The sequence below is a fragment of the Asterias amurensis genome, chromosome 16 (genome assembly GCF_032118995.1).
Source record: "Asterias amurensis chromosome 16, ASM3211899v1".
Taxonomy (NCBI): Eukaryota; Metazoa; Echinodermata; class Asteroidea; order Forcipulatida; family Asteriidae; genus Asterias; species Asterias amurensis.
In genome coordinates, this window is record NC_092663.1 from 15,578,219 (window position 1) to 15,601,829 (window position 23,611).

Below are 23,611 nucleotides of genomic sequence, written 5' to 3' on the forward strand. Positions count from 1 at the left end.
TGAAACCGTTTGTTATGAAATGCATATGGTTAGAAAGATGTTTTAAAAGTAGAATATAATGATCCACACAAGTATCACTCAAAATTGCACGGTTTTCATTTTACGTCGCGAACTAACACGGTCGGCCATTTATGGGAGTCAAATTTTTGACTCCCATAAATGGCGGACTGTGTTTGTCGACGAGGTAAAACAAAAACCACGCAATTTCGAGGCATATTTGTGTAGATCATTGTATTCTACTTTTACAACATCTTTCTAACCATACCGATTTTATAACAAACGGTTACAGAACGCTTTTCAAAGACCAACTCGACCGATCCAAGGCAACGTGTTCCTTTAAGTGCCAACTTTTGTCTGGTGCCAAGAGTACCTATGGAAATTCCTGTTGACGATAACACAGTTCAAAAGGCACCAGTCTTTCATGTTAATTTGATTCGCATAGACGTGTGTACAAGAAATTTAAAAAAACCTATGTTGAAAGTATTAAATTTACACAGTATCATCTGTCAATAAACTTTAAGGAGTAACCAAGCATTTTAAGGCGATCAGGGAAGAGGGGGACGGGGGAAAATTGCGCAATTCATTGTTGAATTCCTTCCCACTTGATAATTCTTTGCGACAATTGAAAAAGGCGATGTTACATAATTTATCATGTCTTAAGTTGAGTTGAAGTTTCCACTCACTCAGACACATTTTTAACCCTCCTCTTATGCTAGGCCAATCAAATTGCATTGTGCATGTCACGTGACCATTCCCTTTTCAAATCATGCATTCTGATTGGTGGATATGTCTGTCTGTTTAAACTCTTTGTGATTTTTTTTTCAATTCATGGCGATACATAATATTTATATTTATAAAACTATGCATTGGTCATCTTGTTATATATTTTTTTTTGTGGAATTTCTTTTGACAATTCTAATAAGTTCACTCATTTTGCATGGTGCTGGGATTTTCACAAGTAAAAAAAAAAATCATGTAAACATTTTTTGGTATATTCTGCTTTATTTGCTCTGTATATCCAGTCCAAATTCTGTTAAGTTTAGTTATGTAAAGATCTTTTTTGACAGTTAATACTGGAAGAAAATATAAAATAAATATATTCTGATAATAATATAACACGGAGGAGTTTTGTTTCGTGGAGTCTAATTAAAACACTCACAGTTGTACTCAATAAAAATTATTGAAAATAATTTTACACCGTTAATTTTTGTATTGTTTGGTAATCAGTTTATTGTAAAATATATAAATATATAAATCGGCCGAACTATTTCAATGTGATAAACGATGTCAAGTTATATTACTATTTTTTTTGCCCCTGAACTGTTTGTTTCAGATAAATTATGTGTTATTTGCATGTGATCGTTACAAATTATTACACTTCTAACTATTGTATGTAATGAGATAGGCATTATCAATCATATTATCGGTTATGCAAAAATGTATATTTTTCACAAAAATAAAAAAAAAATCACAAAACAGGTAGTTCTTTAACTCTAACTAATGCAACTGATTACTATTCATTGTTTCATTTTGTAAGTCATAAGTAAAAACAACTGACTATCATGTTTTTATCTATGCAAATTTCCTCTCAAGTGTTTATACTAAGCCCTTTTCACACTACCAAGCTAAATCCCAGGGAATAAAATCCCCAGGGAATTCATGTGGAATTGTTACCCCACCATTGCATGCCGGGATGGAAAATTTCAGACTTTTGTCTGAATTCAGACTTTTTAAATAAATAAGTCCATCTCATTGATTAACCTTTCTAGACTGCTGAGGATACTGTTCCTAAAAGCTCCTTGGAATCTATGGCCCTTTTTAAAACCACGGCTTCGGCTTTGGATTCGGCTTCAAGCTCCATCCTGGCGCCTGAAACCCTGAGCGCGTATGCAAAACACGCGCACTTGTCAAAACAACCAAGCTAACCTGAGCCGAATCTGAAGCCGTAGCCGTGGTTTCAAAAAGGGCCATATAACTCCAGTGAGCACCAAAAGGTGGAATTTCCATCATTTCATTGTTCCTCCGGATCTAGATCAGGATCCTCTTTCCAGTTTCAGAATTTTTGTCTGCAGTGACTCTCGCCCCTGCACACCCAATGCAGTTTTTGTTTTAAAATTACCACTCAGTATGCTAACCCCAGGGTTATCTTGTTTAACCCTACTCCCAAGGAGGGGTAACTATTTCCCATGAAATTTTCTTTTCCCCAGGAATTTGCCAGGTTTTAGCAATTCAAGTGTGAAGGGCCAACTTACTTTTCCCAGGGAATGTGCCTAGTGTGAAAGGGGCTTAAGAGTAGTTATGTGTTTGTGGTCTTGTCATTAAATCTTCCTCTAAATAATAATCACAATTATCTACCAGTGTCCATTTCACAACGCAGAGGGCACTTGCACACGCATCTCCAGTCCGCCATTTTGGATGCACCTCCGAACAATGCTCATCAAAATTTGTTCTCTGCCTTTTTGGGTGTTCATTTCTTATGTGCACGCAAAATGGCGGACAGATGCATGTGTATGTGCGCTGCACTTTGTGCAATGGGTCTATTGATACAGAATCATCTGAACTTCTTCAAAGTGGTAAACTTCCAAGTGTTATTTCACAGTTCCAAGTTTGGTTCATCATTTTTTTAAGTTGTTAGAGAAAATATGCTAGAACTAGAGAGCGTTCTCAAAACCATTCTCTGAACCAATGTTGCTGACCTCTTAAACTTCTGAGCAGAAAACTCTAAAACAAAATTGTTTGCTTAAAAAATCTCTACGATATCGGGCCCATGTTGAACCGCTTCTGACTGGCACCCCAAACAAAGGTATTCACAAAATAGGGAGACCACTAACATTAGGGTTAGGGCTAGAGGGCCCAGTTTGTAGAGCTCCGATATGTTAATCCAGAGTTCACAGGTTCTACTTAATTTGTCTTTGTTAATTCCAAAATTATCATCAATTTCCCCTGTCGTTTACAACATTAATTGTAACACTAGCTTCATGTTTACGGCGAATAGATCAGTATCAATGTACAGTTTTCTTAGAACATGTCAAATCGCACAAAAACAGAGATTTGCCCCCCCCCCCCAATATTTTTCATATTGAGAAATCCTGTTCTCGAATAAATTACCCAAATACCAAAATAGTAATTTACCTTCTGTCGTCAGTGTACATACATCTTGTAATTGAAAACAAATACAGTATTCTTTAACCTGGATTGAAAATAGCCCGCCATATTTACATGTTCCTTTTATACGAGAACATTTTTTTGTAACCTGCTTAAAAAAGTGTCAATTATCACAAGTTGATATCTCAAATTGTTAGCAAAATTGTTTGTTGGGTTTTAGGTTTGTGGTGACACCATGTGCAAAGTCTCTTTCTCTTGAAGACGATCAGAGCAAACTGATAGAGCTGCTTAATTAAAGGAACACGTTGCCTAGGATCGGACGAGTTGGTCAAAACAAAAGCGTTTGTAACCGTTTTTTATATAATGCATATGGTTGGAAAGATGTTTTAAAAGTAGCATACAATGATCCACACAAGTTTGCCTCGAAATTGCGTGGTTTTCCTTCTACTGTGCGAGCTAACACCGTCGGCCATTTATGGGAGTCAAAATTTTGACCCCCATAAATGGCCGACGTGTTAGTCGACGAGGTAAAAGGAAAACCACGCAATTTCGAGGCAAGTTTGTGTGGATCATTGTATTCTACTTTTACAACATCTTTCTACCCATATGCATTTTATAAAAAAAACGGTTACAAACGCTTTTCAAAGACCAACTCGACCGATCCAAGGCAACGTGTTCCTTTAAGCAGACAATACTACTTCAGAATTTTCTGCTAAGCAGAAATGAGCAGGATACCAGTCACAAATTTTTCATGTGACATGGTAGTTTGGCTGGTAACCTTATTCTGGTAAGCAAAATTTATGCTGAGCTACTTTTTGTGCTTAAGCAGCCTTATGAAATTGGGTCCAGATTGCACTCCCACCATGCAAATTTTTCAAATCTTGGTTTGATTAATTTTGTTGGATCTTTATCACATCCTTTAATTTTTTCATTAAAAATACAACCGTTTTACCAATTATTTTCTCTGGCAGTATTATATGACTTCTTTCCAACCCTTTTAGCGTTTAGGTAGGGCAATACTGATGTATTCTACTCATGCATGTTTAAACCCATGAGATATTGCATTAACATCTTGTTATTGATCTTACAATTGTAAGAAAATGAACTCGAGTCAGATTAAAAAAAAGTCATAAGTAATTAGTTGGCTTTGTGTCTGTTTTTTTTTAAATTAGGAGGCAATTCAGAATTATTATTCCCTACCACCCAGAACATCCACCCTTATTGAAAAAGTCGGGAAAACAATTTGGGTTTTTTTAAATTGATAAAAAAAAAATGTCTCCTGAAGACGAGCAGAGTATATCGGCTCTTTTCAGAGCCAACAACAATCCTCCACTAGAGATTTTATATGTGGCTGTACCCGAAAGTTTACTATTTAAAGTTACTTCTAATTAAATTTCAATTGATAATGATTTTCTTTAACCCACCAAAAAGAGTTTTCAAACCGCTTTTTAAGTTTCAAAACTTTTAATTGAAAATTTTTTTTGGTACATTATCGTGTGCTAAATTTGAAATAACATCTCCGCTTACTTAAAACACATTGCTATCCTAACAGTTTGTAAATCAAAATTAAATTTGATTTCGAAAAACGTATCTAATGATTCCAGACATATTCGACCAGTTGGGAAAGTTAATTAAAACATCGCACTAATCGATACTGCCGCGACTAGAGTGGGGAATCCCTCTGCTGTGATGAGGTATCCGGTTGTTATGTCGGTGACTGGGACGATGCTGCTGATTGGTCAACTTGAATTTTCCTTTCTGACGGTTTCTTGTAAATCATAAAACACTTTGGGTTATTTTAATAATTTTTGATAATATTTGTAGCTAATATGAAGTTTTATAATCTAAATATCTTAAATTATATATTTTGTTTCCTTCTATGGTATGAATTTATTAACCGAATTGAATAAATATTTCGAAACTCTCGTTAATGGAGAAGGGAAAATAGAAACCGTCAAAAAACCACTAACACGATTTTTACGTCATGCCGTCAAATTGGCAGTTTGCCTTGCACGTCCGCGATACACACACACATGGAGTTCCTGGTGACGTTTTTGAGTTTGGTTTTTAATCAAATTATTTCCTGAGCAACTTTAATAACCATATTAATGAGTTTATCGTGATATTTACGATTTTCATCCAGCTGTCTGTATTTCAAATGAGAGAGAGAGCGGTAACCGGTGACGAAGAAGTGCGAAGATTTCATTCTTCGATACGTACAGACACACCGCGCCGGCTGAACCGCAAACCGTTGGGTTGTTCTGGATTAGTTCTGGCACGTTCAGCTGCAAGGATTTCTAATTTCTACGGTGAAAGATAAGGGACTTTTAACTCAAAACACTGACCACCGCTCAGCTGTTTTTGGTGAGAGTACACCAATTAAAAAACCTTGGAGAAAATCATACATCAATTTCATCCAACTGGACATTTGATGTCTGTATAAAACGTCGTCTGGAAAGGATTTGTTGAGCGTTCGAATAATTCTTATGCCACTCCGAAAACTCAGCATGAATTCCCGTGTTGTGACACGGGCAGTTACGAGCCGATTTAAGGAGGGAGATTTTCATGAATCTTACACTGTTCAAAACGAACTCGGAAGGTAAGAATAAGATACCTTTTCTATCATTCTTACTTAATTTAAGAGTCAACCACATGTTTTAATTTTATCTGTTTGTATTCTTGTTGTGGCATGGCAGCTTAGATTTCGTCTTATGTTCAGCTAAAAAGAATGTTCAACAACTGAGGAATGAGTACAGGCTACTACTACAGTCGTTTGACCAGTTCTGGATCACTTTTTGAATTCACATTATTGTTTTTTGTTGCAATCTCTTTGATATTTTAAACAAAAAAGTTTATCAGTTTACCTAAACATGACATAAAACTCACCAAGTATTCACTGACACAAAAAGATTAGTTCTTTTGAAGAGGCTTTAAGAAAAGTATTGTCACCTGTTTGACCAGTTCAGGATCAGTTGAATCTATTCTGAATCAGTAGAGTGCCCTTTGTTGCAAACCCATACTCCCATTCATAAAACTGTCTCTCAAGGACACGAAACTTCAGAGGTGTGTTGGCATGGACTTGGACTTCATTTGTTTAGTGAATGTCATGCAAGTGTCTTCAATAGCAGCGCAAAAAACCCAGTGACAAAACCACAAAACAACAGCAAAGGCAAATGAAAAAGTGAAGCGAACCTAAAAAGCATTATCGACCCCTCCAAGTTTAAATTTCTCAAAAAAAAAAAAATCTAAAAGAATTTGTTGAAGTAATGTTTCTCAAAATCATCTGAATAAACTTTCTACTGCAGTAGTATGATTTTACCATACTTAGTAAGTTAGTGCGGCACCATTTGACGCAATGAGATGTTGAGTGATCCCGAACTGGTCAAGGGTAAGTTGCCCCCCTAAAGAAGATTTTGGTAACTTCGTCTCCTCAAAAAAACAAGATGTCTGCACAGTATTTACAGAAATGTTTTTTTACACATTTTTATCATTTTACATAAATATTTTTTGCCCCGGCACTCCAATTCTAAAGGTAAGAAGTTTTAACAGTGTTTTTCAACCAACATTTTTAAACAAAAAAATGATAAATTTCGCAGACAACCTTCAGGAAAACAGCCATAATTTATTTGCTGATGATGTTTGGCACCTTATTTTGGGTTTGTTGGTTTAATGGGTGTTAATCTTCACATTTATCAACAGAAATTGGTAATAATGAGAAGTGATATAACTATTTGGTTATTGCAAAGTTGAAGTGATCCCGAACTGGTCAATGATCCCGAACTGGTCAAATGACTGTATAGTACGTAGTAGTACTACACAGGACAGTTGCAGCTTGTCATTGAAAACAATTATGAAAAGTATTCGACTGCCACTTTATCCACTGCCTTTATTAAGGTCAAATTATGTCCCTAACCGAGCCTTATACTTTTATAGTTTCTAGAAGTACCTAGCCAGTAACTGTTTGGAAAGTTTGACAGAATGCGTACAGCCATCAAAAGACGGGTCGAACAATTCTAATTTAATTAATAATAATAATAATAATAATAATAATAATAATAATAATAATAATAATAATAATAATAATAATAATAATAATAATAATAATAATAATAATAATAATAATAATAATAATAATAATAATAATAAATTTTAACTTTTACTGTTTAGTAACAAAATATTGGATTTTGTCTTTGTTGGAAAGTGAATTTTAACCCCAGTTAAGTAAAAAATAGTAGGAGAGGTTTTAATTCATTTACACATCGACAAATATATTTTTGTTTAAATCTGACAGATTTATTTTTTGATTGGAGACTGGGTTCACTTTTTTTTTAAATAAGGTTTTGTTGTCCTATTTCCCCCCCCCCCCCAGAAAAAAACAACTAAAACTATACACTAACCGAAGTTGCGAAAATGATGTTTACAATTTTCTCAAGATACAAATTGATGTCAGTCTCAGACAGGATCTCGTCAAATCTGTAACAGTTTTTTTTTCCAGCCAAAAACAAAAGCCCAATAACAATTTTCGTTTGAATTGTTGTGAAATAGGCACAATAACATCATGCCTAGTTCATTACTAGTAGTATGAGTTGAGAGTATTACTGTGTATGACGTTGGCAAATTTGATGTTGAGTAGTATTTTGTTACATGCTCGTGTTTCTAAAATGATATCATCAACTCTAAAAAGAAAGCAAATTAAGTGAAATTGATCTGGCATGGGAAAACAAATTCATTTATTTAACCGTCAATAAAAGACGGGACTTCTTGGACTTGAGATCATAAATACTATTTTGATATGTTCAAAATAGACGTAGAGGTAATAATGACAGATGTTTTCGAGCGCAAACAACAAGAAGATCCTTGAGGCACTGCTCCATATTGATTGAAAGTGTGACGTCAACGAGGCCAAAAAGTGAAATCGGTTGATCGTCGTTGGGAAAATATTTGTTCACTCATCAAAGGTTGCTTGGCATCGGGTCGTCAATTGAACCACTAGTGAACAAAAGTCTACATGTAGGTCATGCCGTCATGGTAAACATGGAATATTTTCTGAAAATGTAAACACTGAAACTATACATTATCTGGAGGATTATTGAATAGTTGTTTTTAAAATCAGCAGAAATGAAACAAGCAAATGAAGATCTTCTTTTCCAAACAATAACATGATGGTTCACTAAAAGAATAGGCCCCATCAACTATACAATTTTGTACTCCAACTTTAAGTAAAGTTCTACGAAAGGTCTTTGGTAGTATTCTTGTGTAATTAGAGTTTGATGTTTGATTGATTGATTATACTTTCTTCCTTTTTACATCTTTAAGGCGCTTTTTGGGTCCTACCTACTGCAAAAGGCACTATTTACATACAGCTCTAACCCTCTTGGAAAGAACGGGACTCACAGCATTTGCCCTGGTGCTTTTGATGCCCTTTGCAAAGTTTCAATACAAACCATGCGCACAAAATTACACTTCCTCATAGAAATGCCCCTAAGAGGAAAATTGATGTGCCCCTTCAAGAGTGAAGTTCAAGCCCTGACTATATTATTAGGATTAAATTTTTAAGTAAAGCTCAGTCAACATGAAACAATTTGACTGAAATTTGTTCAGCTGTCACACAGACTTCCTTCCACCAGCTACGCAATCAAATATCATAATTCAGGGCTGTATGCTTCATTTTTGAAAGGGCAAGGGCACCGAGGCATTTTCTCTTTGGCAAAGGGCACCCTATGAGGAAATTGTTAATTTCTACTTGAGCACTTCAAGGGCACCAAGGCAATGGCAGAGGCAATCGCCTTCGTTGCCTCCATGAAGTATCAGGCCTGATAATTGATCATGAACTGGATCTGGAACTGGTTTTCACCTGTGTGAGACAGAGTTCAAGTGATTGTTAAAAACTGTTATCCTACGAAGGTTCTTTACCTCACACAACACACGTAGCCCCTATAAACACTTTTGTTTAAAGTTGACCTTAGTTTTGACCCATTTTCTGTGCCTTTGGAGTGTTTTTTAACAGGATCCCTTCGGTTAAATTAATCTCATGGTGTGTTTGAGGGGGAGGTTGGGGTGCTGTAATATGTCGAAATAGGGCTCTTTTTGTACGGTTTTGGACACACCTATTTGCACATTTCACTAAAAATATGAAAAATATGTTGTCTCTAATGGCTTTATAAACCAAAATGTTTGTATGTACATCAGACTACTTGACGCAATCATTGCAGTAGGCCCCTATCTTTTTCAAAAGCTTAAAAATAAATAAAATTGGTACAATATGGCATTTATTTTAACAAAAGTTAACAACATGGTGCAAGATGCGCTTGTTTTCTGAGATCGGCTGCAGGAAGAAACTTCCTTATAATACAGTCATGTTAGGCCTGATACTTAGTTAACAAAACATTTGAGGAAATTGTCTCATTGCCATGCTTAGGTCATTGCCCTCTAAAAGGGCCTTCTTGAAATGTGGCAAAAGAAATTAAAAGTCTTCAGGTGCCGTTCCTTCTCCCCACTCAGTCAAAAATTAGTTGTTTGTATGGTCTATTGCACTGCACTGAAACACAATTAAATCTAAATGTAACAGACTATCAAAATGTAAATAATTGATACACAAATGTATTATAATTATAATTGACATTTTTTATGAGAAGTGAAAGTCAATAATTAAGCCTATAGGCTATGTAGTGTGTGTTAACTTTTTAGTTGAAATTAATATTACATCTGGCTGATTTGGTTGTTGTGTCAGTTGTTGTTGTTGTTGTTGTTGTTGTTGTTTTGTAATGCATCCTCCTAAATTCCACTATGCTCACAATCTCAGACTACTTTATGTTTTTCTCTTTAAAAATCGAATGTGGTTTTAAAAGGTATTAATTATTGTTGACATATTTTTGATTTTGTGACTATATATCAAGATCTTGTTGAAAAAATAAGACCTGGAACGAGTCAATACAATTGGTATAAAAATACACTAAAGAACTGCCTACACAGGTCACCCCAAAGATCACTTTTCTTTCAGAAGTTGTTTACGCCAAACTCTTCTGACACACGATGTAGTTACGGTCTAGCCTCAGTCATCATTGTTAGCCTGGATGGTACGCGCTGGCGTAGTCTTTTATTGACACCCCTCTGAAACTGTTGCTTTTCTATGCACTTTAACTGATCCTCTCACATTGAAGTTTGTGAACTGAAAAAAAATGCAAACCCTGCACTGCAACAATCAAAATTAGACATCAGCAGGGTAAAGAGTTTTCAACAGAAAGGGCACCGTCGCCTCATAAAATCATAGACCTTTTCGCAAATATCCATTGCCCTAGCATGCATGGTGAGGTGCATGCTGGTCTGGCTAGTGATAAAACTTGATCGCTAGCTAGACCAGCATGAGTGTACAGAGTATTTGCGATCGTACCAGACATATTGCTGTGCATGGAATTAAATGAACTCTGACCCAGTTACTCTGACCATTGCATATGACGTTACACTCGCGAACAGCTGCCTCACTGAGGCGAAAGGAGGCAGGTCATTGGACGACAGAGTGCTGTTGATGCATAAAAACGCAGGTGACATCAGCGTAAAAGCAGCTTGCAATAAATCAGCCTGGAACTACACGTTTTGGTGCCCCAGTAGAAAGTTTCCCATTGACTTTTTGAGATTTTAATGGGAAAACCCACCCTTGTATCCGTAATTCTCGTTTTAAAACGAGAATTGATATTGTTCTACTGTTTTCTCGAAAAGTAAAGCATTTCATGGAATAATATTTCAAGAGAAGTCTTTCACCATTACCTTCTGTAAACCCTGTAAGTTATTTGTAAATCTGTGACCTTTTTTTTTTTCCTGTACCGAAAGGGTCCAATGGCTTTAATAGGAGCACCAAGGACTGTGGGATTTTAAAAAGTATGTGGGGATTGTACGCTTGTAATGTATACAAAGGCTTTCCATTTTTGATTCAATGTCACAGACCCAAATTAGCGCCATGGGTTCTAAATAAACAGTGCCTGCATGCTGCCTGCAACGTGACTGCCCCCTGGCCGGTTTGGCCGCCCATACTTAACGCTACCTTTAATTGGTACATTGTACACATAACCAAGGACTCTATAAAGTTTATCATGGGAGTATAAATGGTGTGTATGCTCATTGCTGGATTGGATAATAAAAAAGATTTTAAAAGTAAGTAGGTGGGTCCCAACACCTCAACAAACATGCTGTATGCAACGTGACTCACTGCCCCCCTGCTGTTCCTCACGTGTCCGCCCATGCTTTTACGCTTCATTGATGGGTGCATCAAGGACTTTTTAAGAGCGTTAGACTACTTGTAAGGCTTTACATACTTCACTTTCTGTCCACAATACACAAAAAAAGGATTTAGATGTTATCTTTTACCAACAACCTCCCTCGTTTCTCTGGTAGTGTCTATTAGGTGCCTGTCATTATACAATCTTAATAGAAATACCATCGGAGGAGAGGAATTTGATTGGTGTTGGCATGGTTACCCCCACTTTGCATAAATGAATATTCAAATTACCTAAATACCTAGATGGGCGGATGACTTTGACATTTTTTCCCAGGCCATTTTAAATAAATTTACAACTTGCAGATGAAAATTCTATAAAAAAATTCCTATAGTGTACTTCCTCCATCAATGCAGTTCTTATGTGTACAGCTCGGTTGCTATGGGTGCTAGACTTAGTCTGATGACACCATGCTGGTTATGACCACTTTGTTTGCTTTAGCAATAGCAGTATCACCTTGCATAACATAGAGTCCCAGACTTGAGTCAACCATTTCAAGGATATCCCCCCTGTGAGACTGAGCTCTTAATTTTTTGGTCAAATATTTTAACCAGATTATTGTGTTGGTTTCAAACCCTACTCTGGGGACTCGCCTTCTAAACACTACACAGACTGGGACAAACATTTTAAAATGCAGACAAACACACTTAAGGACAATCGTAAAACCTTTAATTCATCAAGGTAGCATTTCTTTGAAAGGACCTGAAAAGAATAAAGCAATAAAGTCTGTTTATGGCGAGAAGAAGATTTTTCGTAAGGGCTACACATCTGGCTTAAAAATACAAGCAAGTTGCAATTAACGTGCTTTTGGAAAAGGCAGCACTGATTTGGTTTGAGCTGAAGGCAGGGGGTAATCTTTACAACACCTTGGAATGTGTCTACACAACTTCTGAAGTCACAGCATGGAAGAACGAAGGGACCATAAGTCACAAACGACATGTAGATTTAGTTTTACCATCAAGGAACCAGATTATTTGTCCATGCAGCCTCATTTTGGAATGGGCTCAAACAAGGTGGCTCCGACCGACATGATGGAAGGTTTTTTTGCCAAGTTTTAGCTTTTTTATAAACCTCACTGTTTCACCTTGCAGCCATGGTCGCAAATGATTGTGATGATTTTTTCGGTATTTAGGTGTAAACAAGTGGTTGTTGTTGGCCGAAGAGAAAAGACAAACATCCCACGGCCATACTCCCCGTAGGCCTACATAAATGGACTTGAATTGTGACAATTACAATTGAACCTACGGGGCGAGATTCTAGACCCAAGGATGCACGGGACCTGTCACTACTATTTTACGTTCAGTGAAGATTTTTAAAGAGCAAGGGTCGCTTGGGACATCCCGTTCACTTAATAAATTCTTTCCATGAAGTTCCGGTTCATGAACTAGTATTAAATGGACGTCAATCTATTGAAAAGGGGTTCGGCCATTTTGATACAAAGAAAGGACTTGAGCGTAAATATTAAAGTGTTTTGTTGAAGCTCGCAGAAAGAAAAAAAATCCACAAAATTGTAGAGGCAGAGATTCCCTTTCCTTTCCATTGATATCTTGAATGGCTCTTAAAATATGACCACAACTTGAAAACTGTGTCTGTTTTTAACAATAAATCTTTGTGTATTAAATCCTATTCTCTGGTGGACATTTCCCACACAAAGTAGAACATTTTTTGGGTATTTTTCTGACAAAGCACCAGTAGTGAATGATCTTTGTACGGTTTTATTCTTTTGCTGCAGACTATCGCGAAATAAACAATTACTAACTGTGTTCTTTTCTTTTTACGCATGACTTGTAGTCAGGTATGCGTGAAGCTGAACTGTAACCATGGTGACTTTTTAATTACCCATATTGATTGTTATGTTGTATTGTATTTGTTGAATTCAAGGACTCTAAAATGACCACACACACCTGATGGGTAGAATGGAGAACAACGTTCTAAGAATTTTGAATTTGGGTTAAAAATTCCACAAGACCAGGGCCCAATTGCATAGAGCTGCTTTTAAAAGCAGAAAATATTGCTTTTAAAACAACTCTCTGCTAAGCAGCAATGAACAGGATACCAGTCACAAATGGTACATGTGTTATAGTATCTTGGCTGGTAACCCTGTACAGGTAAGCATAATTGTGTTGTGCTTACCTACTTTCTGTTCTATAAAGCAGCTCTTAATGAAATTGGGCTCAGGTCATCAGTTTCTTCCTTTGATGCTAAAAATCACAGGCCTCAGGCCGGTGGTCCAGTGTCAAACTCAAGCCCTGCTATTTTTAGGATTTGGCATTTCCTTACAGTCTCACCAAGGATTCAGCCTCTGTCGTTAACAATAATAAATGATATAAATAGCATCCCATTGTTGTTTGTTGTTTTCTTAGGTAGAAAGTGCGTACAGTTTCTAAATGGTTCTTCTGAAAGGCTTTCAAACTCAGCCTATCATATTACCTTAGACTTTAGCTGAAAACGCAAGAGGATCAGATGAATTTCCACTGAATGGTGTATTTCTTTGAGCTGAAAAAGATGTGTACACACAAAATAATTGAGACAAGAATGAACCAGTCTATTCATGTTGCGTGCATCTGCTTAAAATGTTTGCCTATACTTTTGGAAATACATCATGCTTGCCACGGATGACATGAACTCTTTTTACTGGTCTTGGTGCTGCCCTTCCATAAGTTTCCCATACTTTATTTTTAAAGATTTTCCAAGATTTTGCAAAATGGAAATAGCCTTGCCCTCTCAAAGTTGTACATGTAACTACAGACAGGCCGAGGCTCTATGCATGGAGGTAGAATTAGTATTTCCCTAAACCGGAATCTATTAAACGAAATTCCAGTCACATTATGTGAGTGATGTCCCACCCTCCAAAACAGGAAGTTGAAGAATGTTAAGGTCAGACGTTTTCTTCTAAAATTTCAACATCAATTTTACTCTGTTAATCAATCAATTTTGAGTGTTTGTCCTCGCCCCCAGATGAGATAAGAGGGTATTGTGGTTGGGCAGGGATGACTTTTTTTTTCTCTGAGTTATCGGAGTTCTGTTTTGAAGTGGTTTTTAAGAAGTTTTCCCAAGGATGACGAAGTGCTGGGTCAGTGGTTTTGCAGTGCTGCATTTTGGCTCAGAAGGAATGAATGATAAATTTTTCTCATTTGAAGAATGTGTAGAAGAAAAAATGTCTGATTTACTTTTCTATAATTTCTTTTAAAGGCAGTGGACACTATTGGTAATTGTCAAAGACTAGCTTTCACAGTTGGTGTATCTCAATATATGCATAAAATAACTAACCTGTGAAAATTTGAGCTCAATCCGTCATCAAAGTTGCGAGATAATAATGAAAGAAGAAAGCACCCTTGTCACACGAAGTTGTGTGCGTTTAGATGGTTGATTTCGAGACCTCAAGTTCTAAACTTGAGGTCTCAAAATCAAATTCGTGGAAAATTACTTCTTTCTCGAAAACTATGGCACTTCAGAGGGAGCTGTTTCTCACAATGTTTTATACCATCAACCTCTCCCCATTACTCGTCACCAAGAAAGGTTTTACGCTAATAATTATTTGGAGTAATTACCAATAGTGTCCACTGCCTTTAAGTGCCCCTTACTAAAAGGAAAATTGCTTTGCCCCTTCAAGAACGAAATTCAAGGCATGAAAGTAAGGTAGGCTATATGGTGTTACCGCAAACTGACTACATGTACATACAAAGTGGACTCTATTAATTAAAATATTGATGGTGACTCCAGCCAGTGTTGGATCCACAGCCATTAAATCCAGCGCTGTATTGATTGGCAGGTTGTAATTCATAACACAAACCTGTCCGTCATCGGCAGGTATGCGTATTGATTAAACTCACGTAATGTCTCTATCATCGATCTGTGCATACATCAGAACCAGGGCATTTTATTTGCTAACAATGAGTCCCTGGCCAGGGTTTTATCAAACTTTGTCTTGCAGACAATTCTAAAGAACGAAGTCCTTCCATTTGTTGGTGTTGGTCGAGATGGCCTTAGGTTGTTGGGCGTCCTTCCAACCCGAAAAAAAGAGACAGTTTTGTGTAAACTGTTCTTCTCTTGTACATGTGTAGGCCCCCTACTGGGCTCGATTTTGCGAAAGTCTTGAAGATTTATCTTAAAGTGTGTACCAGTCTTAATTGCTAAGCAAAGTGTGATGATGTCACAAATGCTGCTAATTGATTGGCCTAACAGATGAATCGCAAAGATTTTTGTGAAAATCGAGCAGACAGTTGGCCCCCACCTTTCTACGATACAAACTTGCGATTGCCCCACACAATTTATATTGAACTGATACATTACAGACATAATTAGTACAATAGGATGGTGCAATGATATTTTAAATGATCTTTTTCGGCCCTACATGCAAATGGACATGCTGAGATAGTTTGTGTACATTTACAGTACTTGTTAGTGTCCCCCGGTGTGTGGATTGAAGATTCCTGGTATGCGCATTGAATAACCTATGCTATGTGTACAAATAGAGTGCAAACGCAGGAGTACCTGTATGCTAAGGGCCCCCCCCCCCCATCCCCAATCCTCATACTTTCAATCCACTACCAGACCAAAAATTTGCAAGTCATTTTTTAAATTAATGTTTACAAACATTGCATGTTCCCTGGTTATTGGCAGTGTGCCAGCCTCCTGGTTGCACCCTGGATTATCCCCCAGTCACAGCTACCCATGTTTTCAATTAATCCATGTGCCACCAATTGTCATTGGCAAAGTGTGTGCCCCCCCCCCCCCCCCCCCTCTGTGGGGTAGCAAATTAATCGTGGTAGATCAATCCTTCATCAAAAGTAACAGGAATATTTCCCCAATGGCTCCCCCTAAAGTATTGTATATTTCCTGAAAGTGGTTTATAAACATACAATGGTATTTGGATTAATAATTAATCAAAATGGCCACTGGTGGATTAAGGACAAAATGCATCAGCTTTAGAGCTGGATTAATCGATAAATCTGGAATGGAATTTGAGATTAAAAGTCTAGGCTCTGCTGACCTGTGAACTTTTTACGTAAGTGGATTTGCAAAACATTCCTTGTGACTTCCTCAAAACTGTCAGATTATCTTCGTAGATTTTTTTTTGTACGGAAAGTTGGTTTCCTAATTGTGACGTTAAACAAGTAGTTTAAACTTTCGTTGTTGTTGGGGGGGGGGTGGGGGTAGGAGGGGGAGGTGATGGGTTGATTTGTTAATTGAAGGTTAAAAAAATCACAATAAAGTTTCTTGACAAAGGATCCAAAAGCAAAACTCAAACTGCAAAAAGTAGCATTGTTTATTTTTGGGAATTGATAAATAACCAATTAAAACGATTCAACTAGATCCAATAAAGGCACGTTGTTTGTTAAAAGTTTTGAGTTGAAATGTTACAACAAGTTACATCTTTTTAGTATGTATTTTTCTGCTAGATTCGAACAGAGCTCTAAAAGAGCATTCTAACATTTAAAGTGCACTCCTGGCGTTTAAAGCGTATCAGTTTGACAAGATGTGCACGGTTTGAAGGTTTTTATTTGTTAGTCTGATGGATGAAATGTTTTAACAACTTATCACAATAAGTAAGAAAAACATGCTTCATTAATCCCAAAGATAGCACATTCTCCTGCTCATTTACACACGGTTAATGCTTCCGACGTCACATCATTAAATCTGTAGAATTTTAAATTCTTTGCCCCAGGAAAATGTTGTTTTGAGGTGTTTTCGCCTTTCAAACTCACAGCGCGCTTTGTTTGGGGATTAAAACGATATGAATAAACACCGAGGGAGACAAATGGGGACATTTACACCAGGATAAAGCCCCGCTGAAGCGTCGTCAACGGGAATAGTGAAACAGTGTCAAAATCTTCATATCTGGGTTAGGGTTTTGTTATTTGTCTATTCTGTCTGGGCTAGTCATGCAGCAGAAAGCCGAAGCCTGAAATGGGGCTGGTATGCGTGAATAAATATAATGGGATAGAGTAACAAAAGCATGCAGTGGCCATCGCATTGCTGGAATTCCTTGTGAGCAAAAGGCTTACTGGCGGGCGGGCTTACTGGCGGGCGGGGTCTGGGAAAGGACAAACATGGCCACTGCTTTCTTAGTTTGCTAGCTTTCTGTTTCTCAGTTGATGGTGCCATGCATGCTGTACAAGTGCATTGTGTTTAAAAACAAACAATCAAAACTTGTTGACAAACCATTTTGAGTTTTTAAGAATAAAAGCTGCTATTTTAATGAGGCGGACCAGAGCATGTTACATTTACATGCACACAAACGTTTATATCCTAAAATTCCTTAGTACACACACATTTACATCATGTGAATACATATTGATTTGAATCCCTTAACTTTATTTTATTAGCAGCATCTTACAAACAGTATGTACATAGCCTACATAAAGTGTAAAGTTATTATGCATGGTAGTTATACTTACTAGTGGAATGTACAAATCAACAAGTTGCAGGTACATGTATGCACTTACACTCAATTTTTATTGAACACAAATTATGCAAGTTATTCTAGAACAACTTGTACTGTATCTTAATGACAATATCTATGCCTGATAGACAACAGAGGCAATTGCCGCCATTTTGCCTATATGGTCATTGCCTTTGTGCTCCTTGAAATGTTCTGATAGGAATTGACAATTTTCCTCATAGAGGTGTCCTTTACATGTAGCAAGAAGAAAATGCCTCGGTGCCCTTGCCCTTTCAAAAAATACATCTTTAAGCATCAGACCCGAGTTATTACTTTTGTTAAAGTTGGTACATGTACACTAACAGCACCACCAGGGTTCTCCCATTGCACTAGCAACATGTAGCATTTTGAATTGTTCAATGTGCTGTTTTTTTCTTCTTGTGATTTTTAAATCATCCACTTTTTTTTCTCATCCTCCATCTATCCCTTTCCCCCTCTCTCTCCAACAGAGGGCGTTTTGCAGTCGTCCGCAAGTGCACCCACAAGGACGGCTCCAAGAACTTCGCCGCCAAGTTTGTACGGAAGCGCAAGATGGGACGCTCCTGTCGCGAAGACATCCTGAAGGAGATCCGTATCCTCGAGATGTCCACAAATCATCCGAGGATGATCAGACTTCATGAAGTGTTTGAGACGTCCAGCGAAGTCATCCTGGTGCTAGAATTGTAAGTAGAAAAATGCTCCTTTATTTATAGGAAGATCAGAACAGACAACTGAGCCTATTTCTTAATTCGATGCAATTAAAAGTTGAGGAATTTTTTTTCACCACTGAGGATGAGGTGCTGGAATGGGCCCAATTTCATAAAACCTGTTAGCATAAAAATGTGCTAAGCACAGACAAAATCTTGCTTGGCAGAAACTGGTTAATACCGGCCAAAGTTCCATAAAATTGCAATGTGGCAACTGATGTCCCACTTGTTTTTTTGCTTAAAAAGCAAAGAAGATTGCTAAGCAGCAATTTTATGGTTGGATGAACAAATTTGAAAATCTTCCTGTTTATGGAAACTTTCCCTATCGAAGAGTCCAACAGATTTGGTGTAGCGTATGTTGGATTCTGTTAGGTTAGAGCATGACTGAGTGAGGAAGGATCCATTGTGAATCAGTCATGGGAGTGAGTTTTTACACAGTATTAATGGTCTTAATGGTTCGTGTAAAAAGGCCGTCTTTCAATTCCTGCTCTAATTCTCAGGACAAAGTCCCATTAAAATGCCAGCAAAAAGGGATATTAGTGTGAATTGTCTCGTCCCATGACCATTACCATAGAAACATTAACAGTTTCCTCTGCGGACCCCACGCAATTTCCGGAATAATCCATGCCGAACACAATGATTTCTTTGTAGTCCTTTTAAAAAATAAATAATGCAAACCCACCATTACAATTCCTGCATTATTAATGGAATTTCAGCCTGTACTTTCCAATGTGTAGCTGACACAACTGCTTCCTTTTTTTGTCTACATCAACCCACAGAACGACCCCATTTTGGAGGTCGTCAAACTCAACCAACCCTTTAGCCCAAGTCAGAATAGGGTCTTAATCACCTGCTAGAATGCTTATTTAGGCTAGTCTAGTACTCAGGGCAAATAAACATGGGAGAGGGATTGGTCTGGCCCTCAAGCCCTGATCGTTGATGTATTATGCATCGGGAAGTTGGCTGAGGAGAGGGAGAGAGACCATACCTAGACCAGGGTCGGTCTGGGAGTTGCTGGAACTGATTGGTAATTAGTGGGTGTTTGACTGTGATTCCTGTGGGAGATTTGTGTTGTTGGACCATGGAGGAAGGACAGAAAATTAGCAATTTATTAGACCAGTGGAGGGGGTTTACCAAACCAAGCGCAGAAATAGGAATACTAAAAGTTGACTTCAGTGAAAGAAATTCTCTTTGGTCTTTTAAGGGGAGTCACTGATGTGGAAAACTAATTTGGTTTGATGTAAGTTTGATGGGCTGTTTGGTAATCCGTTGGGTAGCCGGCACTATCCTCTATTTTTGGGGAGTGACTCTGTTACACACGCGGAGAGATCAGGACCCAATTTAATAGGGCATAGGGCACCACGGCAACTGCTAGACAAAAATGCCAATTATGGATTTTGTGAGAAGTTGAACAGTAAGAGAACTGCAATGTGAAATGGGATCATTATAGAGATCGTGAAGTGGAGACATTTTATAACGTCTTGCTCTTTAAACTACTCTAGATTAAAATCAGATTTGAAAACCAAATACACACCTTGGCCATGGATGTTATTTGTTCATTGCGTTCACCAAGCGGAACATTCCAACACTCTCCACAAGTTAGTCGACTGAAACTAGGGCAAAAAAAAACCCTGAAAAAGTCTCCCACCCAGCCCAACCCCAGCTGGGCTTATAATGGGATCATTTTTTTCTTCTTTTAAACAGTGGGGTGTGCTCTTGCTGGCCGGCCACTAGAATGTGGCTTGCACCTGGCTCTCTCAGACTCGGTCTATCCGGGCCACATAGACCGCCTTAACTTCAGAATGAGTAAAGGGCGTTAAGGGTTCTTGGAAAATTTCCTTGTGTTTATTTGCGGGGTTCCAGTGGATTCTTAGTCCGCCGTGACACAACATGTGTCTTTGACTTCAAGGCGTGGAATTGAGGTCAGAACGAGCGGCGGTGAACTCTGTAACATAATCAAAGCATCTTTCATGTACTGGTGTTTGTTTTCACGATGTAGCAACTGATGTTACATTTGTACATCTGGTTTTTGAACAGTAAATTCCCCTGTGAAAATAAATGTTCGCAAGCTGAACAGACGGCTTGTTTAGCTTAGGAAAAATTTTCATAAAAGTGTACTGGTTTACTTGGCATACAATGTTAGGTAAAAAGCAAGGAAATGTTTCCGCTACTTTGTAAAACATTTGATTAGCACTGGATTTCATCTTCTTTTAAAGGGGGCAGGGCCATTTTCATTTACAAAGGGCACTTCTAATGGACAATTTTAAAGTCGATGGGAAACTTTTTGAGGGGGCATCAAGGCCAAGGCTAGTGTAACAGGCCATGGCTTTCATGTTATTGCAAGCTTGATGGATCCTGACAAACTTATTATAGACTTAAAATAATGTCTGATCTTAATTCAACCCTACATGGTCGGGCCACCTACTAGTACCCATGTATCTCCTTCTTACCTGACCCCATATAAAACTTGTCAAACATAAGTACATCTACAACTGCATTTTGTCTGAGAAGGTATGTAGGCAGTGACACTGTCTTTTACATACCTGTATTAAATGCAGCCTAACCCCCCATGGTGTTCCCCAGCTGGTAACCCATAAATATAACACAGAAAAATGCCAACTATCTCTGCCTGCTCATGATGGTTCTTAAAATACAAACTGGTACTCTGTATAAAGTACTGAAACGCTCTCGTTGAGTCTGAATATTGTAGGAGTTCAAGGGTTTTTATTTATAGCCAGAGAACCGAAACCTTCTCCTGCCAATCGTGAAAATAAATAGAAGAGTTCTTCTCATTACAGAAATGAAAATTGCTCTTGATGATGTTGACGTTTCTTTCGTGAAAATAAATAGAAGAGTTCTTCTCAACACAGAAATGAAACTTGCTCTCCATGTTGTTGAAGTTTCTTTCCCTACATTTGATCGAGTTCTCAAAGTGCAAAACATTAGTAATTCTCTAATCGCACACAATGTACATGTATAGGCCTACAAGTTATGCAAGGATCATGTAATATTAATAAGTAATTCTCATATAGCTTCAAGTTCATGATTTGTTTTTGATGACTGCTATTAAAAGCAAGTTTCTACTGCACTAAGCAACTTTGCGTGCTGAGCTCAATGACAGGTCGTCATGAATCGAAACTTGTTCTTCAAACTTGCAAAAACTGAAGAGTTCTTGAAAATCGTGTCAAGGATTTCGTCAGGGTTTTGTAAATGTTGAGGGCACAGAATCCTTAGGAAAAACGAGGACACGAGTTACCCCCTTGACATGATAATTTGATTATTGACTAGCATTCCTAAAGGCAATTTACAACAAGACTTGAGACTAATGTAATGTCTTGGAGGGCAAGGACCAAATTTTTTTATATACCCCAATCAGGACAACATAGGTGATGGTTTTGGGTGAAATTGGACATGCTAATTTGATTATTGAAAAGCATTCCTTAAGGCAATTTACAGCAAGGCTTGGGGACTAAATGTCTGGGAGTGCAAGGACCAAATTTTCCTCTACTCAAACCACAGCAATAGCTCCTAATGGTTTTGGGTGAAGTTCGATGTCATCAGGGGTCAATTTCTCAAAGAGTAAGGACTAGTCAAGTTGTTAAAAATTTAAGGCTAGTCCCATGTAACTTTACCTAACTCGAGATAAGACTAGTCTTAACTCTTTTGTGAAATCCACCCCAGGACACCAAAGTAAATCAAAAAGAACTTCAGGTTAGGGTCAATGTATCAAATTTGTTCAACTAAAAACAAAATTTTACAAAATGGTGGGTAAGTCAGAAGGACACAATTGGAAATCAAAATTAGATTTTCAAATTGCAAAAAAAAGTAACATGAAAGAAAAACACAAGCAAGTTTTGTTTATTGAAAAATTTAGATAGTAGAGTCAAAACAAAAAGCAATACCACTGGATTTAAAAACATAAAAGAGTAACAGTTAGCGCATGATGTACTGAAATAGTTTCATTCTTTGATAAACTCCCAACACCCAGACCCTGATAAGTGAGAACCATTAAATAATTTGTACATGCTCAATAAACTGTGTCTCCCATAAGGGAGATCACAGTAGCCGAAATCAGCTGGGGTGGGATTGAACATGTCCCAATAAAATACAGACAGGAAACAGATCTCTATGGACTGTAGTCTGTAGAAAGCGGCACGTTAAAACAACGCGGCAGGTTTTTGGTGTTGGAACTGTCGGCAGTGATTTCCCGGTTCAGTACAGGGTCGTTCTGTTTATATCATGGTTTGAGAAACACTTTTGTTTGGAGGCGGTAGAAGGTAATTTATGAGGGAACGGTGAGATAGAGAAAAAGGATATTGAACTTCCTTAGGATATTGTTCAAGGGATGGTTCGGGATCAGTCATTCAGTTAACTTTCAGACCCTTTATAAAAAGTTTATGATTCCTTCCAAATATTTTAAACAGAATTGTTTAACGACTTTTCGCTGAAGGCTTTTTATAACATTTCGCTTATGAATTCCCATGAGATAGCAGGCCTGGAAGTAACCACAGCACAATTTTAATTTTAATTTTCCTCATAGAAATGCCCCCCTTTTACCCCATTGTTGGAAGAAAATTGCCGCGCCCCTTCAGTGGCCTGAGGGAGTGTGTTATTTGAGGTGATTTGAACATCTACAACTTAAACTAAACCTAAACTTAAATCTTTTACCCCCCTTTACCCCCTTATTAGAGGAAAATTGCTGTGCCCCTTCCCGAGCAAAGTCCAAGGCGTGGAGTAGTGTGTTATTTGAGGTGACTTGAGAATTCACAACTGAAACTAATGTACCCCCTTTTTAGAGGAAAATTGTTGTGCCCCTTTCAGAGCAAAATTCAAGGCCTGAGGCACTTATGTTATTTGAGGTGATTTGAACATTACAACTGAAACTGCCCTCTGTGAACAAATTCAAAGTTTGATCACATGATCACCTGAGCATCACCTCTTGAGAAGAGATCTGTAACCGTTGTGCTACTTCAAACAAACGGATAATCGATCAAGCAAAACAAGCTGACAATTTTTTTAAACTACAGAGTGCAGCTTGTGTACAGAACAGTGTAATTAACATTGATGCAAACATCACAAGATTTCATACAAAACATTTCCCTGTA

The 23,611-nt window shown here is 37.7% G+C and overlaps 1 protein-coding gene across 1 annotated transcript in view; it reads left to right on the forward strand.

Moving 5' to 3' along the window:
* The first annotated feature begins 5,125 nt into the window (after window positions 1-5,125).
* Window positions 5,126-23,611, forward strand: part of LOC139949004 (serine/threonine-protein kinase 17A-like) — a 41,635-nt gene continuing 23,149 nt past the window's right edge. Inside the window, exons 1-2 of the mRNA XM_071947392.1 lie at window positions 5,126-5,704; window positions 18,270-18,482. Coding sequence (XP_071803493.1) covers window positions 5,592-5,704; window positions 18,270-18,482 — 326 coding nt within the window. The 5' untranslated portion in view covers window positions 5,126-5,591. The remainder of the gene's footprint in view (window positions 5,705-18,269; window positions 18,483-23,611) is intronic.